This window comes from Dipodomys merriami, unplaced genomic scaffold (genome assembly GCF_024711535.1).
Source record: "Dipodomys merriami isolate MVZ:Mamm:240054 unplaced genomic scaffold, mDipMer1.0.p SCAF_30, whole genome shotgun sequence".
NCBI classification, from domain to species: domain Eukaryota; kingdom Metazoa; phylum Chordata; class Mammalia; order Rodentia; family Heteromyidae; genus Dipodomys; species Dipodomys merriami.
In genome coordinates this window covers 20,132,192-20,150,922 of record NW_027204493.1, presented here as the reverse complement: position 1 = coordinate 20,150,922, position 18,731 = coordinate 20,132,192, and the positions used below count along the sequence as shown (strand labels likewise).

General features: G+C 33.9%; 2 protein-coding genes across 3 annotated transcripts in view; both read right to left on the bottom strand.

The window, feature by feature from the left end:
• The window catches only part of Ipo11 (importin 11), a 131,216-nt gene that overhangs the window by 19,770 nt on the left and 92,715 nt on the right, over positions 1–18,731 (bottom strand). For both annotated transcript variants that reach the window (XM_070041251.1, XM_070041252.1), the window contains exon 27: positions 14,482–14,603. In XM_070041251.1, the coding sequence (XP_069897352.1) occupies positions 14,482–14,603 (122 nt within the window). The remainder of the gene's footprint in view (positions 1–14,481; positions 14,604–18,731) is intronic.
• Lrrc70 (leucine rich repeat containing 70) lies at positions 7,368–10,118 on the bottom strand. The gene is made up of 2 exons (XM_070041253.1): positions 9,863–10,118; positions 7,368–8,307 (listed from the first exon to the last, which is right to left on the bottom strand). Exon 2 carries the CDS (start codon positions 8,156–8,158, stop codon positions 7,454–7,456), a length of 705 nt encoding a protein of 234 aa, XP_069897354.1. The 5' UTR covers positions 8,159–8,307; positions 9,863–10,118; the 3' UTR covers positions 7,368–7,453.

The following is an 18,731-nucleotide window of genomic DNA, read 5'->3' as shown; positions in this document are numbered from 1 at the left end:
TCCCAACTGCCAATACAATGTTTTTAAACTCTGGTTTGCTTTGTTTTTCAAGTTCAGTTCTCCTAATTTTCAGGCTTTAGATCTGTGGATTCAATCTATGCATTCAGCCAAGCAGGGACTGAAATTATTTGGGAAAAAATGTACTAAATATTTAAAGATTTTATTATTATTCTCTAAACAACACAGCATAATACTACTTACACAGCATTTACTTATTTTAATATTTACTTTATTAGGTATTAAAAGTAACCTAGAGATGATTTTAAAGTATAGAGGAGGTTGTACATAGGTTATACACAGATATGACATCATTTTATAGAAGGGACTGAGAATCCTCAAATTTTGATGTCCATAGGGGTCCTAGAGTCAATCCACTGCAGAAATAAATACACAATTGTGTGATAAGTGTTAAACTTATATAAACATTAAGCAGGTGAGAGCGTAGGACATAATTGGCAAACACAGACAATTTTACTATGTAATGTAATTGCATGGTTTTTTAGCTCACTTTTATTTTAAATAATGAACATGAATAAACTGTAGTTTTTATGTTGGTATTAGTACTTATTAAGTATTTGGCTTTCTAGAATTTTCTAGATATAAAGAATTTGACAATAGTGTATGTGAACAGCAAATAGTAATTTTTTTCCTTAAACAAAGCCTTTCTTTAGCTTATTCAGCTGATTTTAAAAAACCATGTTGACTTTACACTGTTTCTCTTAAATCATTATGAACTCAAATCACATGTGTTTAATTAAAAAACAAAATGACCTTAGAAAGCCAAAATGAAAATTTTAATCCTGGGGGCTGAAGATGTGGCTCAAGCAGCAGAGAACTTACAGTCATGAGTTCAATCCCCAGTACTACCATTTATATATATATATATACATAAAGAACCATATAAATAAAATGTTCTAATATTCATTTGTTTAGCCTAATTAATTTGAGCCTGAACATAAATGGATTTTATATGTTTTTATATGTTCTTCTTCACTTATTTTTTGCAGTTCTAGGGTCTGGACTCAGGACTTCACACTTGTTAAGATAGCCTTCAGTTCTTTTTTTGCACTGGTTATCAAGACAGGCTTAACTGCTATCTGAACATAAGCCTGGACTATGATCCACCTATTCTACCCTTCCCATCATAGCTAGGATGAAAAGGGAATATCACTATTCCCAGCTCCATCTGTTGAAATAGAGTCTTAAAGACTTTTCTGCCCTTGCTGGCCTGGAAACAATCTTCCTGCCCAGTCTCTCTAGTAGCTAGGACATAGACATGCGCTATTAGTATCTGCCCGAATTTTTTTCTTTTTTTTTGGAGATAAAGTCCCCCTATCTAGCTCAAGCTGTCCTCTACCTCATGATCCTCCTGTCTCAGCCTCCCAGCAGTCGCATCACAACATGCTCAACTTACTGGTACTTCTGCAATGAGCATTTTATACTCCATTTATCTCTAAGTGATGGCTTCACACTTTCACATCACATCCCCATTCCCATGGTCTTAGGAGGAAAATAGAAGCAAGCCCAAACATGGAGTATATATTACATTAATTTCTCAGAACAATTTTAAGCTGAAACTGACAGTGCGATTAGTTTTTTCCCCCTCTATCATCTAGCAATTTTATTTCTGAACACCTAAACAAGAATTGAAGGCAATTGTTTTTCACAGTAGTGAAGAATCAGAGCTTTAATAATAACTTTAGAATTTTCTCTAATCTAACTATACTATACTTTATACTAGTTATAAAATCACATATAATATTTGAGGTCATTATTGCACTGTTATAACTTAAATATAAGCAATAAGTGAAGTTAGGGCAACTTAAGAAAATACACAAGGGATGGGAAGGGTAAACAAAGGAGGAGGCTACAATGCTTGATAAGAAATGTACTCATTATCTTGCCCATGTAATTGTAACCCCTCTGTACAGTATTTTCACAATAAAAATTAATAATAAATATATATATATAAAATAAATATATAAAATAAAATAAATATATAAAAAATAAAAATTTAAAAAAGAAAAAAAATAGACAAGTTTTTAGCTCCTAAAAGCCATAACCAAATAAAACACTCTTAATTACATTTCTTGGCTTATAATATTTAACCAGATTAAGCAAAGAATAATTATTGAGTCAAAAAAAGAAAGCCTCGATTTAGCAGTCTTATTCCAGAATTTCTACAGCGCCCAAAACTAAAAAAGTGTGACATTTCCACTGAAATTAGTTTTTTTCCTCTTTGTTAGATATTTGCCAAGACCTAGGCTGAAAATATTTTTGTTAGTTTCAATGGAAACTTGTATCCTTTCTACACATGGCCATGAGAAAATATATTAATAAATCTTGCTGTCATGACAAATACCAGCAACAATGCAAACTAAAAACCATAGTGGAAATTTACTACCTTAAAATCAAAGTTGTTTTGGTTTTTTTTTAACTTAAGAATGATGATTTAGGGGCTGGGAAGGTGGCTCAGTGATAGAGCGCTTGCCTTGCATGCATGAGGCCCTGGGTTCAGCACCCCATAAGCAAAAAGAAAAAAAAAGCCAGAAGTGGTACTGTGGCTCAAGTGGTAGAGCGCTAGCCTTGAGCTGAAGAGCTGAAGGACAGTGCCCAGACCCAGAGTTCAGGCCCCACGACCGGACCCCCCCCCCCCCCAAAAAAAAAGAATGATGACTTAAAAGGTTCTTTAAAAAAAAAAAAATCAGTCTTCCAATTACTTCAGGGTTTTTGTCTTTTGAGTACATGGACACACTGATCATCCTTGTGCCCAAAGTCATTATCATCAAAAACTGTAATAATTTAGATGACTATGTACATAATTAGATATATAGAAATTTCCATCCTATGTGAAGTTCAAGAAAATGTTTATGCAGGCTATAGAAACTATTTAAAGAACTACTAAGGTTCATGAAAATGAGATAATTCAATGTCATGTCTAAAACTATTTGGAAAAAAAACCATTAGATTGAGAAAGGAAGGAAAAACAAAACAAAAAAATGATTGTTTTGGATCTTTAAAATAGTTACTTGAGTTAGCTCTTCTTTTAAAAAGAGGATAATTTAACAGAGATTTTGGTTACTATGTGGTTGGGATAACCTGACCATTGGGAATGATGGAAATCAATGAAAACAAAGCTATACAATAAATACATAATCACAAAGATATGACTTCAGAACAAATAAAAAGGCCAACTGTGCTAATGTTAAAGTTAAATAAAAAAGAACTTGAAGCTTAGGATTCAATTCCTGGGTAAGTTCCACATGTCACATAGTTCCGAACAAAATGAATTTAGTGTACTCCATAGAACAGTATGATATACTACAAGAAGACTGAAAAATTAGGATGAAGACATTGATATCAACAACTGGTAAGAAATTACCTGTGAATAAAATAGAAGATGACCATTTTAAAGCTTAAAAATTAAAGCAGTGTTGGAGCTGGAAAGGTGGCTTGCCTTACATGCCTGAGGCCCTGGGTTCAATTCCTCAGCACCACATAAGCAAAAGAAAAAAAAAAAAGCTGGAAATGGCACTGTGGCTCAAGTGGTAGAGCGCTAGCCTTGAGCTGAAGAGCTGAGGGATAGCGCCCAGGCCCAGAGTTCAGGCCCCATGACCAGACCCCCCCCCAAAAAAAAAAATTAAAGCAGTGTTTTAAAGTTTAAAAAAGTGGTAAGCATTTGAATAAAATTATAAATTTACATAAGTATAACAATTTAAAGTATTATAAAAATATATGCATTATATACATTAATATAAATTCAACTCTACATTAACAGATATTTACTACTTTGTTATGGCTTTGGTAGCATAATGTATTCTAGTTGACCACCAAAAAAAAAAAGGTTTAGATATTAGACAGTTTTCTTATAGTAAAAATGAATAATTACCTTATATTTTTAAGCCTGCCTTATGCAGGCTCCAGACAAATTTTCTTACACACAACAAGCACACTGATCCTGTCCTGGGCTCAGGAACCCAAATGACATCTGCATCGTATCTCATTTACCCTTGGAAATCTTACATACATCTCAAGCTTCAGTTATCCAACACTAAACTTATGAGTGCCTTTGAAACAAAGAAACCAAACCAAATTTTTTTTTAAAAAAAGAAGTAGTTCTCCTTATCTTACTTAAAAAGAGTATCTCTGTTGGATCTAGTCAAACTAGAAAATTAAGAGTTCAGTTTTGACCTATCTTCTCATGTACTTTTCTCAAACCTAATCCATCCCCAAATTCTTCTACATTTGTCTCTGAAGGACTTCTTTGTTGCTATTTTTCTATATTCTTTCTATAATACAGTGTCACAATGCCAGTTCTGTCTAGTTTGAACTCTTGGATAATTTCTCAAACAGGGAAACTTGTCATCAGTTTCCTTTAATCCTTTCTCTACAGAGCAGACTGAAGTGCTCTTCCCAAAAATCTAAATATAAACTTTCTCTTGCTTTAAACAAAGTTTTATTCATTTCAATGATGCTCAACTACACTTAATCTAAATACTCAACTTTAGTCAACGTATGCATGCTGTTTCTCCTTTTTCTTCTTTTCTTAGGGGGCGGTTATTTGTATGGCAGGCTATGAACCATGCTTCCAGCTCCCATACTTTCTCTTCACTTCTAACCTTACTGCTATTTAGCTCAACCAGCTTTCCTTCATAAACACTTTCTAACGTGGAGCTTTTCATCTGCTGAAAATTCTACTACCTACACTTAACTAGTGAGTTATGTTTACAGTAGGAATAAAACTACAAATGGCTCAGTTCTGATGCTGGAAGATGGAGTTCAAAAGGCTTTCCTACATGCTAAGTAAGTTATTGAGGAAAAAGTGGGGGAAACTGCACTTTAGCTCCTTGGTGCTTCAAAGAAAAACGCAAGGGAAATATAAGCCTCCATATTAGGCTAAAAGAATACTGGAGAAATTGTCTTGTAAAAGCAACACAATTTTCCACAGACAAATATCCAAACTAAACAAGCTAGAATTTAGCTTGGACTCAGAAAGAAAGATGGAAACAAAAGAGGGGGGGGAAAAAAGGAAAACATATGTACAAGGTTTCTACATTATTCAAGTAAGAAAACTACTTCCTTCTAAAGTGCAGTATCCTATACTGTATGATCCCTCAAGAGTCAGAAACCATGAAACAAAGTACTTGAGTCAGCAGTAGGTACACTATATATGCCTCTTATTGATGCTGTTTTGACTGAGGTATTTTTATAGCTTTATTATCTTTATTAATAATTAATAACAGAAGTGTACAGACACACAAAACTATTATCTTCAGCTGAAAGTGACAGAAGTAGAAGCATTAAAAGAAAATTAAATATTATGCTTGAAACATATCAGTACAGAAGACAAAATGGACCTATCACCCTGTTTCTACTATTTTCATAATTGAAATCATTCAGCACGTAGATAAGCAAATAAGACAAATGATTCACATCATTTCCTACTTTGCTATGGGTTCACAGATACTGAATTTAAGAGCCATTATCTTAAGGCAAAATGGACATCAGAGCACCTTCTCATGAGTATATATAATCCATAATATGAACTAAAATTATCACTAGGTTTAAGCATTGAGGATTGCTTCAGACTAATTTTATTTGGTTGGTATTACCTTTTAAATAAAAACACAAATATTGAGGAAGAGGAAGGACAAACATAACAGATTTACTGAAGAAGAATTTTGTGTGTGTGTGTGAGTCGTGGGGCCTGAACTCTGGGCCTGGGCGCTGTCCCTCAGCTCTTCAGCTCAAGGCTAGCGCTCTACAACTTGAGCCACAGTGCCACTTCCGACCTTCTCTACTTATACTGTGCTGAGGAATCGAACCCAGGGCCTCATGCATGCAAGGCAAGCACTTTACCACTGAGCCACCTTCCCAGACCCTGAAGAAGAAGTTTTAAGTGGCTATTTGTGGTGCAGGTCCTTACTGAGCCTTTACTACATGTATAATAATCTTCCAAGCTAGTAAAAGATATTCATTTATGCTAACATACAACTTGTGAGTGGAGACAGGAAGGAAAAACTGGCAGAGAGGAAGGGAAGGAATGACACTGTCCAAAAAGAAAGGCACTCATTACCTGACTTAAGTAACTATAACTCCTCTGTACATTATCTTTGTAATAATATAAAAAATAGAAATTAAAAAGAATGGATTTACAAAATTATGCTGAGTAAAATGTTATACTACTACAATTATCTACTTTAAGTGGTCTCAATTAAAGCTATTAACATCTCTTGAGGACTTTTTCACTTCTACTAAGTCTTCATAGTTCATATTTATCTGTTTCAAAATCACAGCATAAGTTCCTGTGGTTACTGTAAAGAATGTAAAATGATTCTCCCAATGTATAATGTATTCTCCCAATACACATTTACTTCCAATGTAATAGTTGAAGACTAAGAATTACACTGTCTGATAAAGCTCAGACAGACCTCTTTTTCTAACTTTTACTTGCTACATGTTTTCATGAGAATATTTGACATGAATCTCAAATTCATCTATCTAAAACTGAATTCAGTATATTGTCCCACCGGTACCTCCACTCCTGTTATTTCCATATCTCAGTGAATACAGCACAAAATCATAAATCTATCAACCCTCACCTACCCCCCTTCCATGCTCCAACAGATCACGAAAGCACCTAAATCATCTCTTCATGTACTCATTCATCTGCCACTTCCTGATCCAGGCCCTCGTCATTAGTATTCTTTCCAGAATGAGTAAACTTTCTAAAGGGTAAACCTGATGATGTCTTTCCACTGCTTAAAACATTCAGTCTCACTGATAAAGCATAAAATGATAATGATCTCATCATCTGAAATCTCTCTCCAGCTCCAAGTCTCATACCACTCCCAGACTCTAGCTAGTTCCTGAAATGCAGCATTCTTTCTCCTTTAATTCTTCTGACACAGTGTTACTCAGCTTCCTTCACTAGGCTAATTTCTATTTATTCTTCATGATCTAAATTAATGTTACTTAATGCTATTGTTCCCCTCCACCAGTACAGTTCTTACCAAACTATACAGTAACCACATGTATTACTCTAGACTTCATGCTCTATCAAAAACAGGAAACATGTCTAAATCCTAGCACCTGGTGTCAGCAGTAGATATTAAAAGCATCAAGCTGACCTATAACATGTTAAAAGCTGTAAGAATGTAAGTACTTAAATTCTTCTGTTTCTTTACTGTAAAATATAGGTAGTATTACCTTACAAGACTGTGTATGGATTAAACATGGTATGAGAAGCATTTTTAATATAGTGCTTGCTATCAATTGCTAACAATATTATATTTTCAAAGAAAACATTTGCTGAATAATTACACTTCACAAATTATTAAAAACATTTTAATAATGCTATGCTCATATAATTCTATTTTCAAACATAATTCTATAAGAATGATTCTGTTTTGTGTTCATATGGTTCTATAGTTTTGTTGGAGCCAATATTTATTCATAAAGCAGAATGTTCAAAGAGAATGACTTGTGCCTCACTTTCAGGAACAATTTGTTTATGAAGTTGAATCTGCTCCAAACCAGGGCTTTCTAGAGAATTAGGGGAGGTGTTACAAATGGAGGCAGTTACATTATACCTTGCTGACTGATAAGAGCTGTAATATTCCAATCTATTTTCCCCTGAGTTTTCTGGTGCCTTTAGTTTTTGTTTAAACTGAACAACTTTATAGATCAGAAAAATGATTAAAACACAAGCTAAAATGAAAAAGGCTAGCAAAATGTCAAAAGCTTCATTTAACTTCTCAACTTCTTGGGAACAAATTAGAGATGTTTTCCCTGACACTGCAGCAGCATCAACAGGTAAGGCACTGTTTTTTTCCAAGTTCAAGTTAACAGAAGAAGTAAGTTGTATTTGCACAGGCAATACTGTAGGAGTCTCTAATGATTTACCAAAAGTATTCTCTTGAAAAAATCTACTGGTAGGTGAAGTACGAATTCGTTCCCAGAAGGTAACACTCTCAGTTTCAGTATTTTCCAAGTGTTTCCCATTTGTGATTACTTTAGGCCAGGCCATCATTAATGCAGTGGTCTTGTGATGAAAATGAAGAGATTTTACAGCCCAAGTTCTGGATACATTTGTCGAAGATGTAATGCAATTTGTAAAGTCAGTCCACTTAACATAACATAATGCTTTGCCATGCATGGATAGGGGATTTTTGATGTTTAGAATAATGGCTGAAGATGCTAACCAGTCTTGAAGGCTCAATAGTTTGCAGTTACTTTCCCAAGGATTAGAATTTGCATGGAGATGAGTCAATGAAGACAGTGGCTTAAGGACCTTTGGATGTAAGTCTGTAAGATTATTAAATGACAGATTAAGAACCTTCAGAGATGCTCCTTTGTCTTCAAATGTATCATTATCAATGCTGATTATTCTAAGTTAAAGTAAATTATTTAATTAAATGTGTCAGAATTTAAATTTTAGGTCATATGAGTTAAGATAAAATGTTGAATGCTATTGACTCCACTAAACACATCCCTACTAACATTTTATCTGTTTTATGACTACCGTGTAGTTTAACTAGGACTTGGGTGTCCTTGAGCTTATCTGCTCCTGAGCTGGTGACTTAACTCCACTCTCAGATTTTTTTGGTTACTAATTGGAGATAAGAGTCTCACAGACTTTCCTGCTTGGGCTGGCTTTGAAACATGATCCTCAGATCTCAGCCTGGAGTAGCTAGGATTACAGGGCTTGGCCTAAAGTATGTGGCTCTACTAATAGTATTGATCTTAAAATTTTCAACAGCAGAAAAACATAGTCCTTTAAGAGCAAAGAATTATATTGCATAATAGGGTAAGTGTCATATATTTGCTTGTATATTTTGTTAAATTATTACTTTGTGGATACAACTAGGGCTTATATCTATAAAGTTATACTCAAGGTTTCCAAAGTAAAGAAAGCCTGAGATCTTCAAAACTTTATTGCTTGATAAATCAAGTATCATAAGATCAATAAATACCCAAAAGAGGTATCAGTCCAAAGAACAGTGATGTGTTTCTTTTCTAAGTTTAAACACTGATTAATATAATTAAAAATACTCCTCTTGAACCAAAAGATACTTGAACTAGGCTGTAAATATACATTGGGAAGATTTGAAAGTCCCTTAAATATTATAGGATTTAAGTGTTTTATAAAATTGTTACATGCAGAAAACATAGATATTACAATTTAACAAAAGCTTGGATATATGCACAATATTAGAATTATTCAAATACACAGCTACAAAAGAATTAAGCCTTGTTAATGAACTTTCATTTGTATGAAATATTATTATTTCCAATCAGATAGAGAAAACTACTTTCAGGAAAATATGAAAAGCCTGTTACAGGAGTTGCCTTCTAGTACAGAGATGGCAAACTGACAAAAACATCCAAATATCTCCTTATGAGATAATAATAAAAGATAACAAATAACCAGTAGAAACAGTTGGACGCAGGCAGAGAAAACTGTACTTCATACACAGTCATGTTCTTATATTTCTCTGTTCATATCAGAATTAGCTAGAATAAGAGAAGATTAAACTGTAAATCATCAGAAAGTTCTTAAAATTAATGTTATAAAACACCTCCAGCCCATAAACACATTATGACAAAATAATTGAAACTTAATAAACTGTAAATTAAACTACTGCAATTAATTGTAACAAAGGTGACAAATAACACATAGATGATAATCTGTGGATGTATGTCCTTTTATAAATCTAAAGTCCAATATCAAATAACAGTATACTTCATGAAAATACGAACACATTTACAGATTAAAGCACTCTTTGTAAACCGTATCTTCTTAAAAAATCAACCATATTTTCACTCCAGCTAGCAGTCTATTTTTAAACAATAATCTTACCAAGAACAGAAAATTCATATTAATACTCGTTGATTCAAATAAAGGTTTCCTTTTTAAATCTGAAGAGCGATATTTCTAAACTCCATTTCTTTCTGTGCCACTGCTGACTGCCAGCCCTCCACCTTTTTTTTAAAGTCACAATTTGCTCAGGAAACGCCACTCTTCACATTGGTTCCTCTGTAGTCAGTGTACAAAATAGAGGTTGCCATAGAAACAGGAAACTGAGAGACAGGAAGTAATTTTATCTGTGTTTCAAAAGCACTGTTGAAAGGAAATCTCAAGAACTTGTTTTTCAGAATGCATTCAGTATCCCTAACACATATACTTAAATACCTCCCACAATTTAAAAATAAGAAAAAAGGTTTCAACTGTATTTGAAAACTTAAATACCAAGGCCCTAACTATCAATAATACATGATTACTGAGTGGAAAAAAGCAAGCTGAAATTAGAAACAAGTAAGGTAATATGAATTAAAAATTATTTTCAATATATAAAATGTGGGGCACTTTATTCCTTTTTAAACAGGTAAAAATCAACAATATAGAATAATGAATACAAAAATTATTACATTGTCTGGATTCTTTTAAATTTTCAAATATTTTTGAAAAAGAGAAGATACTGAGTACTTTAATACATAAAGGTATATGCTTTGAGTTGCCCACTAAATTACTGACAAAGGCTAAAGGTTTAGGAGAGTAAAAAAGCCCTTCATTTATTTTACTCTGTGTATGTGTTTGTGTGTGTGCATACGTGTTTGCTTACTATTCTTTTCTAACTAAGAAAATGAGGCAGAGGATATTTTAACTTAAGATGACTAGGACCTAGATCTGTAAAGGTAGCTTTGTATACTACTGTAGAATGTCTTTTGACTTTTCCTAAAACGAGTATCTAGCACTGCTTATAAATATGACTTTTATATAACATTCTTTACAAACAATGACCTTTATGTGAAAATTAAACAAAACGATCACAGAAGGGAAATAACTAACTTGTGTCTATGTACAAGCTGCCATAACTGACAAATTTAGTAGCATAGTAAAACTAGTAACATACTAGAAATTCAGCTTCCACCAAACAAAACAATACTTACTAACTTCATAACTTCTAAATTCCAAGAAACTGATTCTATTTGTTACTATGTGTACAGAGTATTCAAATGCCCCAACAAAAATGACATTGCTATGCAGCAGAACAAGTCTACTACTAGTACTACTACTACTACTACTACTAATAAAACCCAGTGTACTAACTGAAGAACAAGCTTCCTTTGGTAGAACGCATTGATTTTTTTCAAAAACTCTTTTCCACAATTTTCCTTCCTATAGTAGAGAATAAAGTAAATATCAATGCTAGTAGTGGCCTACACCATTAATAAAAGCAATAAACATTTACTGAAGTTTTGACATGAAGTATAAAAAGCAAGCTAACATCCACTGATTTCTTAGAATGGATTATATCTCAATATTAACAACAATCCTATAAAAAAATGTTCCTATTAACCTCACTTTGTCAAAGTAGCAAGATATAAAATTAACCCACAAAAGTCAATAGCTTTTCTGTATGCCAACAATGAGAAGAGCGAGGCTGAAATCAGGAAAGCAACTCCTTTTGTAAAGTCTCAAACAAACAAAAAAAAAAACTCTAGAAATTAACCAAAGATGTGAAGGACCTCTATAATGAAAACTTTAGAAAGCTGAAAAAGGAAAGTAAAGCAGACTTAAGGAGTGAAAAAACCTCCCATGCTCCTGGGTTGGGAGGATTAACATCATGAAAATCGCAACATTGCCAAAAGTTATCTGCAAATTCATTGTAATACCCATCAATATCCCAACAACATTCTTCAATGAAACAGAAAAAGCAATACAAAAATTCATATTGAATAGAAGACCCCCAAATAGCAAAAATAATTCTTAGCAGGAAGAACAGTGCTGGAGGAATAACAATACCAAACTTCAAACTCTATTCTTTAACAAATGGAGCTGGCAGAATTGGTAGCAAACTGAAGTTAGATCTTTTTATAACTCACCTGTAACAGAATCAATTCCAAATGGATTAAAAAACTCAATTTGAGATCAGATACCCTGAAAGTATTACAGGAATAGGGGACACACTAGGGCTCCTTGGCACAGGTTGAAACTTTCTCAATAAAGACCCAGAAACACAACAAATCAAAGAAAGGTTGGACAAATGGGATTGCATGAAACTGCTGAGCTTCTGCAGGGCAAAGGACCTAGCTAGTAAGATCAATAGAAAGCCCACAGATTGGGAGATCTTCACTAGCCATATAACAGACAAAGGCCTTATATCTACAATATACTTAGAGCTCAAAAAATTAACCCCCCCAAAAAAACAAATCCTCAAAGAAACAACCACTCCTTCTCTGAAGAGGAAATAAGAATGGTCAATAGACGCATGAAAAAATGCTCTACTTCTCAAGCCATAAAAGAAATGCAAATCAGGGGCTGGGAAGTTGGCTCAGTGGTAGAGCGCTTGCCTTGCATGCCTGAGGCCCTGGGTTCGATTCCTCAGCACCACATAAGCAAAAAGAAAAAAGCCGGAAGTGGCGCTGTGGCTCAAGTGGTAGAGCACTGGCCTTGAGCTGAAGAGCTGAGGGACAGTGCTCAGGCCCAGAGTTCAGGCCCCACAACCGGACCAAAAAAAAAAAAGAAATGCAAATCAAACGACATTGAGATTCTACTTCCCCCATTTAAAATGGCCTTTAACAAGAAAAATAATAACAGATGCTGGTGGGATGTGGCCAAAAGGGAATGCTAATGCACTCTTGGTGGGAATGTGACTGAATTCTTCATCTTAGCATATAGTTTTTTTTTTTTTGGGGGGGGGGTGTCAGTCTTACTAGATACTATGTTGAAAATGAACCTTACAACTTGTGGGTGGGGATGGGAAAATATAATTTCTAAATAAAACTGGACATATACCACTAATATATCACTAAAAAAATGTATGTTCTAAAGTTTTCCTAAGATTTAAAGATCTGATGTACTATATTTTCACACAATATCAGTCTTGGGGTGCTTTTGGGTCAAGTAAAAAAACAAAAACTAGAGGTCTGGAAGAATGGCTCCTACAAATAAGGACATCAAAGAAAAAGTCATGTCATCAATTGAATAAACTATTAATATTCATAAATGCAAACACAGAATAGGCTTCAAGAAGCATGCTCGTTGGTTACTCAAAGAAATCTGGATAATTACTTTAAAGTGAAATAAGCCATGCACATTAAGACATGATCTCACTCACAGGTGAAGTACATTAGAAAAAAAAAGCTGATCTCACAAATATTCAAAGCAGAATGACAGTTACCAGAGGTGTAAGACTGTAGAAGAGAAACAGGATGAAAATGTTGACCAATAGGTACTAAGTTATGGCTAGATAACAGTAAGAAACTCTGGGGTAGTAATACACAGTAGCATGATCACAATAGACTATAGCAGACTGTATGTACTGAAACATTACATGGAACACCATTAATTTGTATATTTTTGTTTGTATTACCAAAAAGTATTTAAAAAAAAAAGAGCCAGGTGCTAGTGGCTCACACCTGTAATCCAAGCTAATTAGGAGGCTGAGATCCGAAGACCGAGGTTTGAAGCTGGCCTGGGCAGGAAATACCTGTGAAACATCTCCAAGTAACAATAAAAAAGCAGGAAGTGGAGCTTTGGTTCAAGTGGTAGAACACTAGCCTTGAACACAAAAACTAAGAGATAGCATCAGGACCTGGAGTTCAAGACTTAGAACTGCATTAAATAAATGAACAAACAAACAAATATATAAATATTTTAAAAATAAATCAGGAAATCTACCATGAATAGGACAGGGAAATCCAGATGTATACATTGATAAAATGAAGCTCACTGAGCCAAAAAAGGAGAACATGTTTTTAAAAAGAAATGTTTCATACAATATCCCAAGATGACTTATTCAAAAAATGTAAAGAGGTGAAAATTCACTAAACAACCTTCATATAATTATCATCCATCACAACTTTCAAAAATCTACACAAAGTAGATGAAAACTCCTATCAAGTCAAATTGCTGAAAGTACAAAAAAATTAAGTACATAATGTAAAAACATGTATTAAAAATGAAAAGAAATAGTCATTCTTTAAATGTCAGAATCAAAACATTTTCTTTTTCTAACAGAAATGAACATTTTAATCAAGTCTGTATAGCACAATAACTTCATCTATATAGAAAAAGAAATTCAAGCCGTTTTATTGGCAAATTAAAAGGTAAAATAATTATTTAACCAATGTTTGGATCATCATATTTTATATATTTAGGAAGTGTTACTGAATATAAAGTATTATATGTAAAGAAGATCCTAAAATGATTAAACCTGGTCAGTATAAAATATGGGAATTCAGATAAAAATAAGTTGAAAATATAAACAAGTTAAAGTACAGCCTATATCACTAAAGAGTAAGTATGCCATTAACTTTATAAGTTATATCATATTATTATCTACCAACAAAATTAGCATTCACATATACAAAAGTGACACAGTCCATAACCACACACAGCATTACTGATAGCTAAAAGTTGTACTGACATTTTGATGCTTTATAGAAACTAATTTTAAGGATGCATTTCCTCACCTATTATCAGATGGCAGAAGGGAAAGCAAAGCCAAAGCTGAAAGTTTTCTTCTTTCAGGCTGGGTAATGTTATCCATTCGATCAACCCACATTTCAATCATGTTTCCTAGAAGCTGATCCATCTGCAAAAAGGGAAGAAGGCATCTCAAAACACTTGAAATTTGATTTACTCATGTCAAAGGTTAAAACCTCCTAAGTCAAAGTTAAAGTTAACTACAACAAACCATAGAAATGAATAGCTGAATTTGGGATAGGTCTTGAGCTGGACAAGAAATAATTTAGCCCAAATCAGAAACAGACCCTAACTAATCATGAAAGAAGGAAAATAAAAAAATATTCAAAACCTGTACGCAGTAATTTCATGTAATAAATTACCAATCAACAATGAAAACTGTTGACCAATCAGGGGTGGAAGGATATTCAAGGATTTGGTTAATAAGGATGAATAAACTTGAATACTGTCAAAGTAGAATACTTGCAACTACTATGAAAAAAGCACAATCAATCTGATTTCAAGGTTTGAGAATCTGAGTCCTGCCAAACAGATACACATATTTCATCAGTAGCTGATAGTTATAATTTAAGAATGAAATAAAATTTTCTGAATATTATTTCAATAGCTACTAACATATCAGGGCATGAACGTATATTAAGTTATGCACACATAACTACCTAATAAATAGAACTATTTTTGTTGTTGTTGTTGTTTTTTGTTCTTCTTTGGTTTTTCTGCCTAGGTATAGGACACTAAACATACCATGAATCAGTATAGTTTGCTGTCATTTATACCACTGTGCTTTCCATTCAAATTTAATCTGGAAAAAATTGGTGTAGATGATTTATAAATAATAAGAAAGACTCAGGAACACACTATTATAAATGCAAGTAATGCCAAGTGCGGTGGCTCATGCCTGTAATCCTAGCTTCTCAAGAGACTGAGATCTGAGGATCACAGGAAAGTCTGTGAGACCCTTATCTCTAACAAACAATCCAGAAAAAGCTGGAAGCTAAGCTGCAGCTCAGTGGTAGAGCACTAGCCTTGAGCAAAAAGAGCTCAGGGACAGCATTCAGCTCTGAGTTTAAGCACCAGGACCAAAAATCAAAACAAAACAAAAGCAAGTATCAAGTTATATCATTAAAATGTGATAAATAAATCAAGCTATATTAACATTTTTGGTTGAAATAAAAACAATCAGCATAAATGAGGAGCATAGGGAAAAAATTAAGGAAATGCTGACTTTTAGTATCTCATCTCCTCCCTCTCTCAATTCTCATCCTGGATGATATAGTTCCAATATTATAGAGAACACAAGAGAAAAGCTAAAGGTCAAAAGACTGGGGCAAAGGTTCCCGAAGAATGAATGAAACTTTTAAATTAGAACTTAAGAGCTTAAGCTTAATCACCTGAAGAGGGCTGGGAAAGTGGCTCAGTGGTAGAGTGCTTGCCTTGCATGCCTGAGGCCCTGGATTCGATTCCTCAGCACCACTTAAGCAGAAAATAAAAGCCGGAAGTGGCGCTGTGGCTCAAGTGGTAGAGTGCTAGCCTTGAGCTGAAGAGCTGAGGGGCAGCGCCCAGGCCCAGAGTTCAGGCCCCACGACCGGACCCAAAAAAAAAAAAAAAAAGCCCCCCAAACAAGAATCACCTGAAGAAAAAATGAGGGGTTGGGAGGCAGAGGCCTATATACAGAGCTCAGAACAGAACAGGTTAAAAGGAATAACTAGAACTTCTTGGTCTTCTCCACTTCTGAAGATAGCCAAATATACAATATCTAGAAAATGAAATCACAGTAGCTCTAACTGGAGACATTGAGAACGGGGCAAAGATACAAATTACACCAAATGTCTAACCCAGAAAAATAGCACAGCAGTTGAGAAGTTAATATATTCTTTAAGTACCAGCCCTATAAACTGTGAATAGTAAAACAATATAATACTGGGAAAAGGGTGAAAAAAAATATGGCAAGTGGAAGAATAAAATTTTCTCTGACTTATTGATTCCCTGAAAAAAACAACTGATTTGTGAACTTCGCACAAAGGCTTACCATTCTAATCCTAGCAACTCAGGAAAGAGATAGTGGGAGAATCAGTGTTCAAGGCCAGCCTGGGCAAAAGGTCATCAGACTCCATTTAAACCAATGAAAAGCCAGGCACCTATCAATCAAGCTACACAAGTAGGAAGACTGTGTAGGTCATACATTTATTATTGGTTTGGCTATTTGAAAAATCATACAACAAAATCATTTGCAGGTATAACCAAGTGGTAGAGCACCAACCTAAGTTCAAATTCTTAGTATCACAAACAAAACAAAACAAACAAAAATGGAATTGTCAATAAGAAAGGAAAAGCTGAGGCTCTGTTCCTAATTAAATTAAGAGAAGGCTGATGACCATCCTGGACATCCTGGACCATCATGGACAGAAAGTCAGTTAGGTAATACAATAAAGAAACCTAACATACAGTCAGGGTTTGAATGGGATGTGAGGGAGGAGAAAATTCAGTAGTAGGACAAGAGCCCTTGGTACCATGACATTTTAGAATGGGTTAAACATTTAAATGAATCTAAACTTCAGAATATTAAACGTTCTCAATCTTTATTTTAAAAAAATCCACAAGCCACAATAAAAAAAATTACAAACAAAACCAAGGAAAGAAAAAAAGAGCAAGGGAAGAAAAAAATAAGGGAATGGATATTGCAGGCAAAGGTAGTAGGTAGTAGGTTGTTTCTGTAGTAAGAATGCTAGTCTTCAAAACTATCAAAGAGTGAATAAAATAGCACTTGATTTTACTTTTAATTATATGATAAAGTTAGGCTATGAAAACTGCCCCCAAAGAAGTTTAACACCTTATTACAGAATATTTTAAAGCTAACACAACCAGAAGGGTAATATCCATAGTTATGTTATATTCAAGTCATTTAACCTTTCATTGACACATTCAGATTTAACCTGAAGATCAAGTGCTGACACAGATCTACGTGGTACTTTTAAGTTTTCCAAATTAAAAACATCTCATTAGTGTAATATACCACTTTTCTTTCTGTTCCCATAGCACACTAGACAAACTTTTACTATTATGAAATTGTCTTTTTAGTACTTTCACTTCATTTTTATTTTGCCAGTCCTGTGGCCTGAACTCAGGGCTTGTGTGCTAAGTACTTTCACTCTTAACAGCTTGTGAAATCAAGTGTTGCCAGTAGCTAATAGAAAACTTCATAGTTCTATGCTAGGTGGGAAGGAGCAGTGTCAGGTTCTAAAATTAAGATGCTAGGATTTTTGTATAATCTCCATTATTTAGCAGCTGTATGAACTTGAGCAAATGACCAAATCCCAGATTTCTCACAGGTGAGATAGGAATGAAAAATACTATTGTCTCTGTGAATTATAGATGTTAAAAATCAATGAGCTGTAGATTTTTTAAATATGTACAATGTTTAAAATTTATATTATTGCTAGATATATTGTTATTATTAGATTCATGCAAAAAAAATCACTGAACTCAACTGAGTAACTGTCTTAATTATTTAACATTAACCCATTCCAGTTGAAACTATCAATCTTGGTACACCAATGGCTAAGGCCTGAAATCCTAGTGACTCAGGAGGCTGAGATCTAAGTGGTACAGAGCCAGCAATGTGTGAAAAAAAAGTGCTCAACTACAGTCTGAGTTCAAGTCCCAGTACTGGTACAAAAGAAAAAAAGAAAAAACTGAAGAAAAAAAATTTCTTAGATATTCATTAAAACAAAAGATAGTGTAACTACTTTGGTAAGTCTAGTTCTTAAAAAACAATATACACTGTAAAATTTGTACTTTTCTCTAGTTATATTTGTTTCTGTCATAAATAGTGTATAAATATCTCTATTCTAGAAATAGCAAATACATTTTATCTTCTATATCTTAAAAATCTTAACAGATTACTAACTAAAAATATAAAAGTATTACTTGAATATTATATACTTTATCTAGTCTCCAGTAACTAGATTAAAATAATTAAGAACCTATTCCAAACTTAACTCTAGTAGTTGGTGTCAGCTACAGTATTTTTATTTTATCATCACTTTGCATAATAATTAGAAATACAATAAATGGCATTGAAACAAATTCATTAAAAGAATGAAGAAGCTAGGCCTGGGTGGTTCACACCTGGAGTCCTACCAACTCAGGAGATCTGAGTTTCCAGTGCAAAGCCAACCCTGGGAAGAAAAGTCCATGAGGCTCCATCTCCAGTTCATCAGCAAAAAAGCTGGCCTAG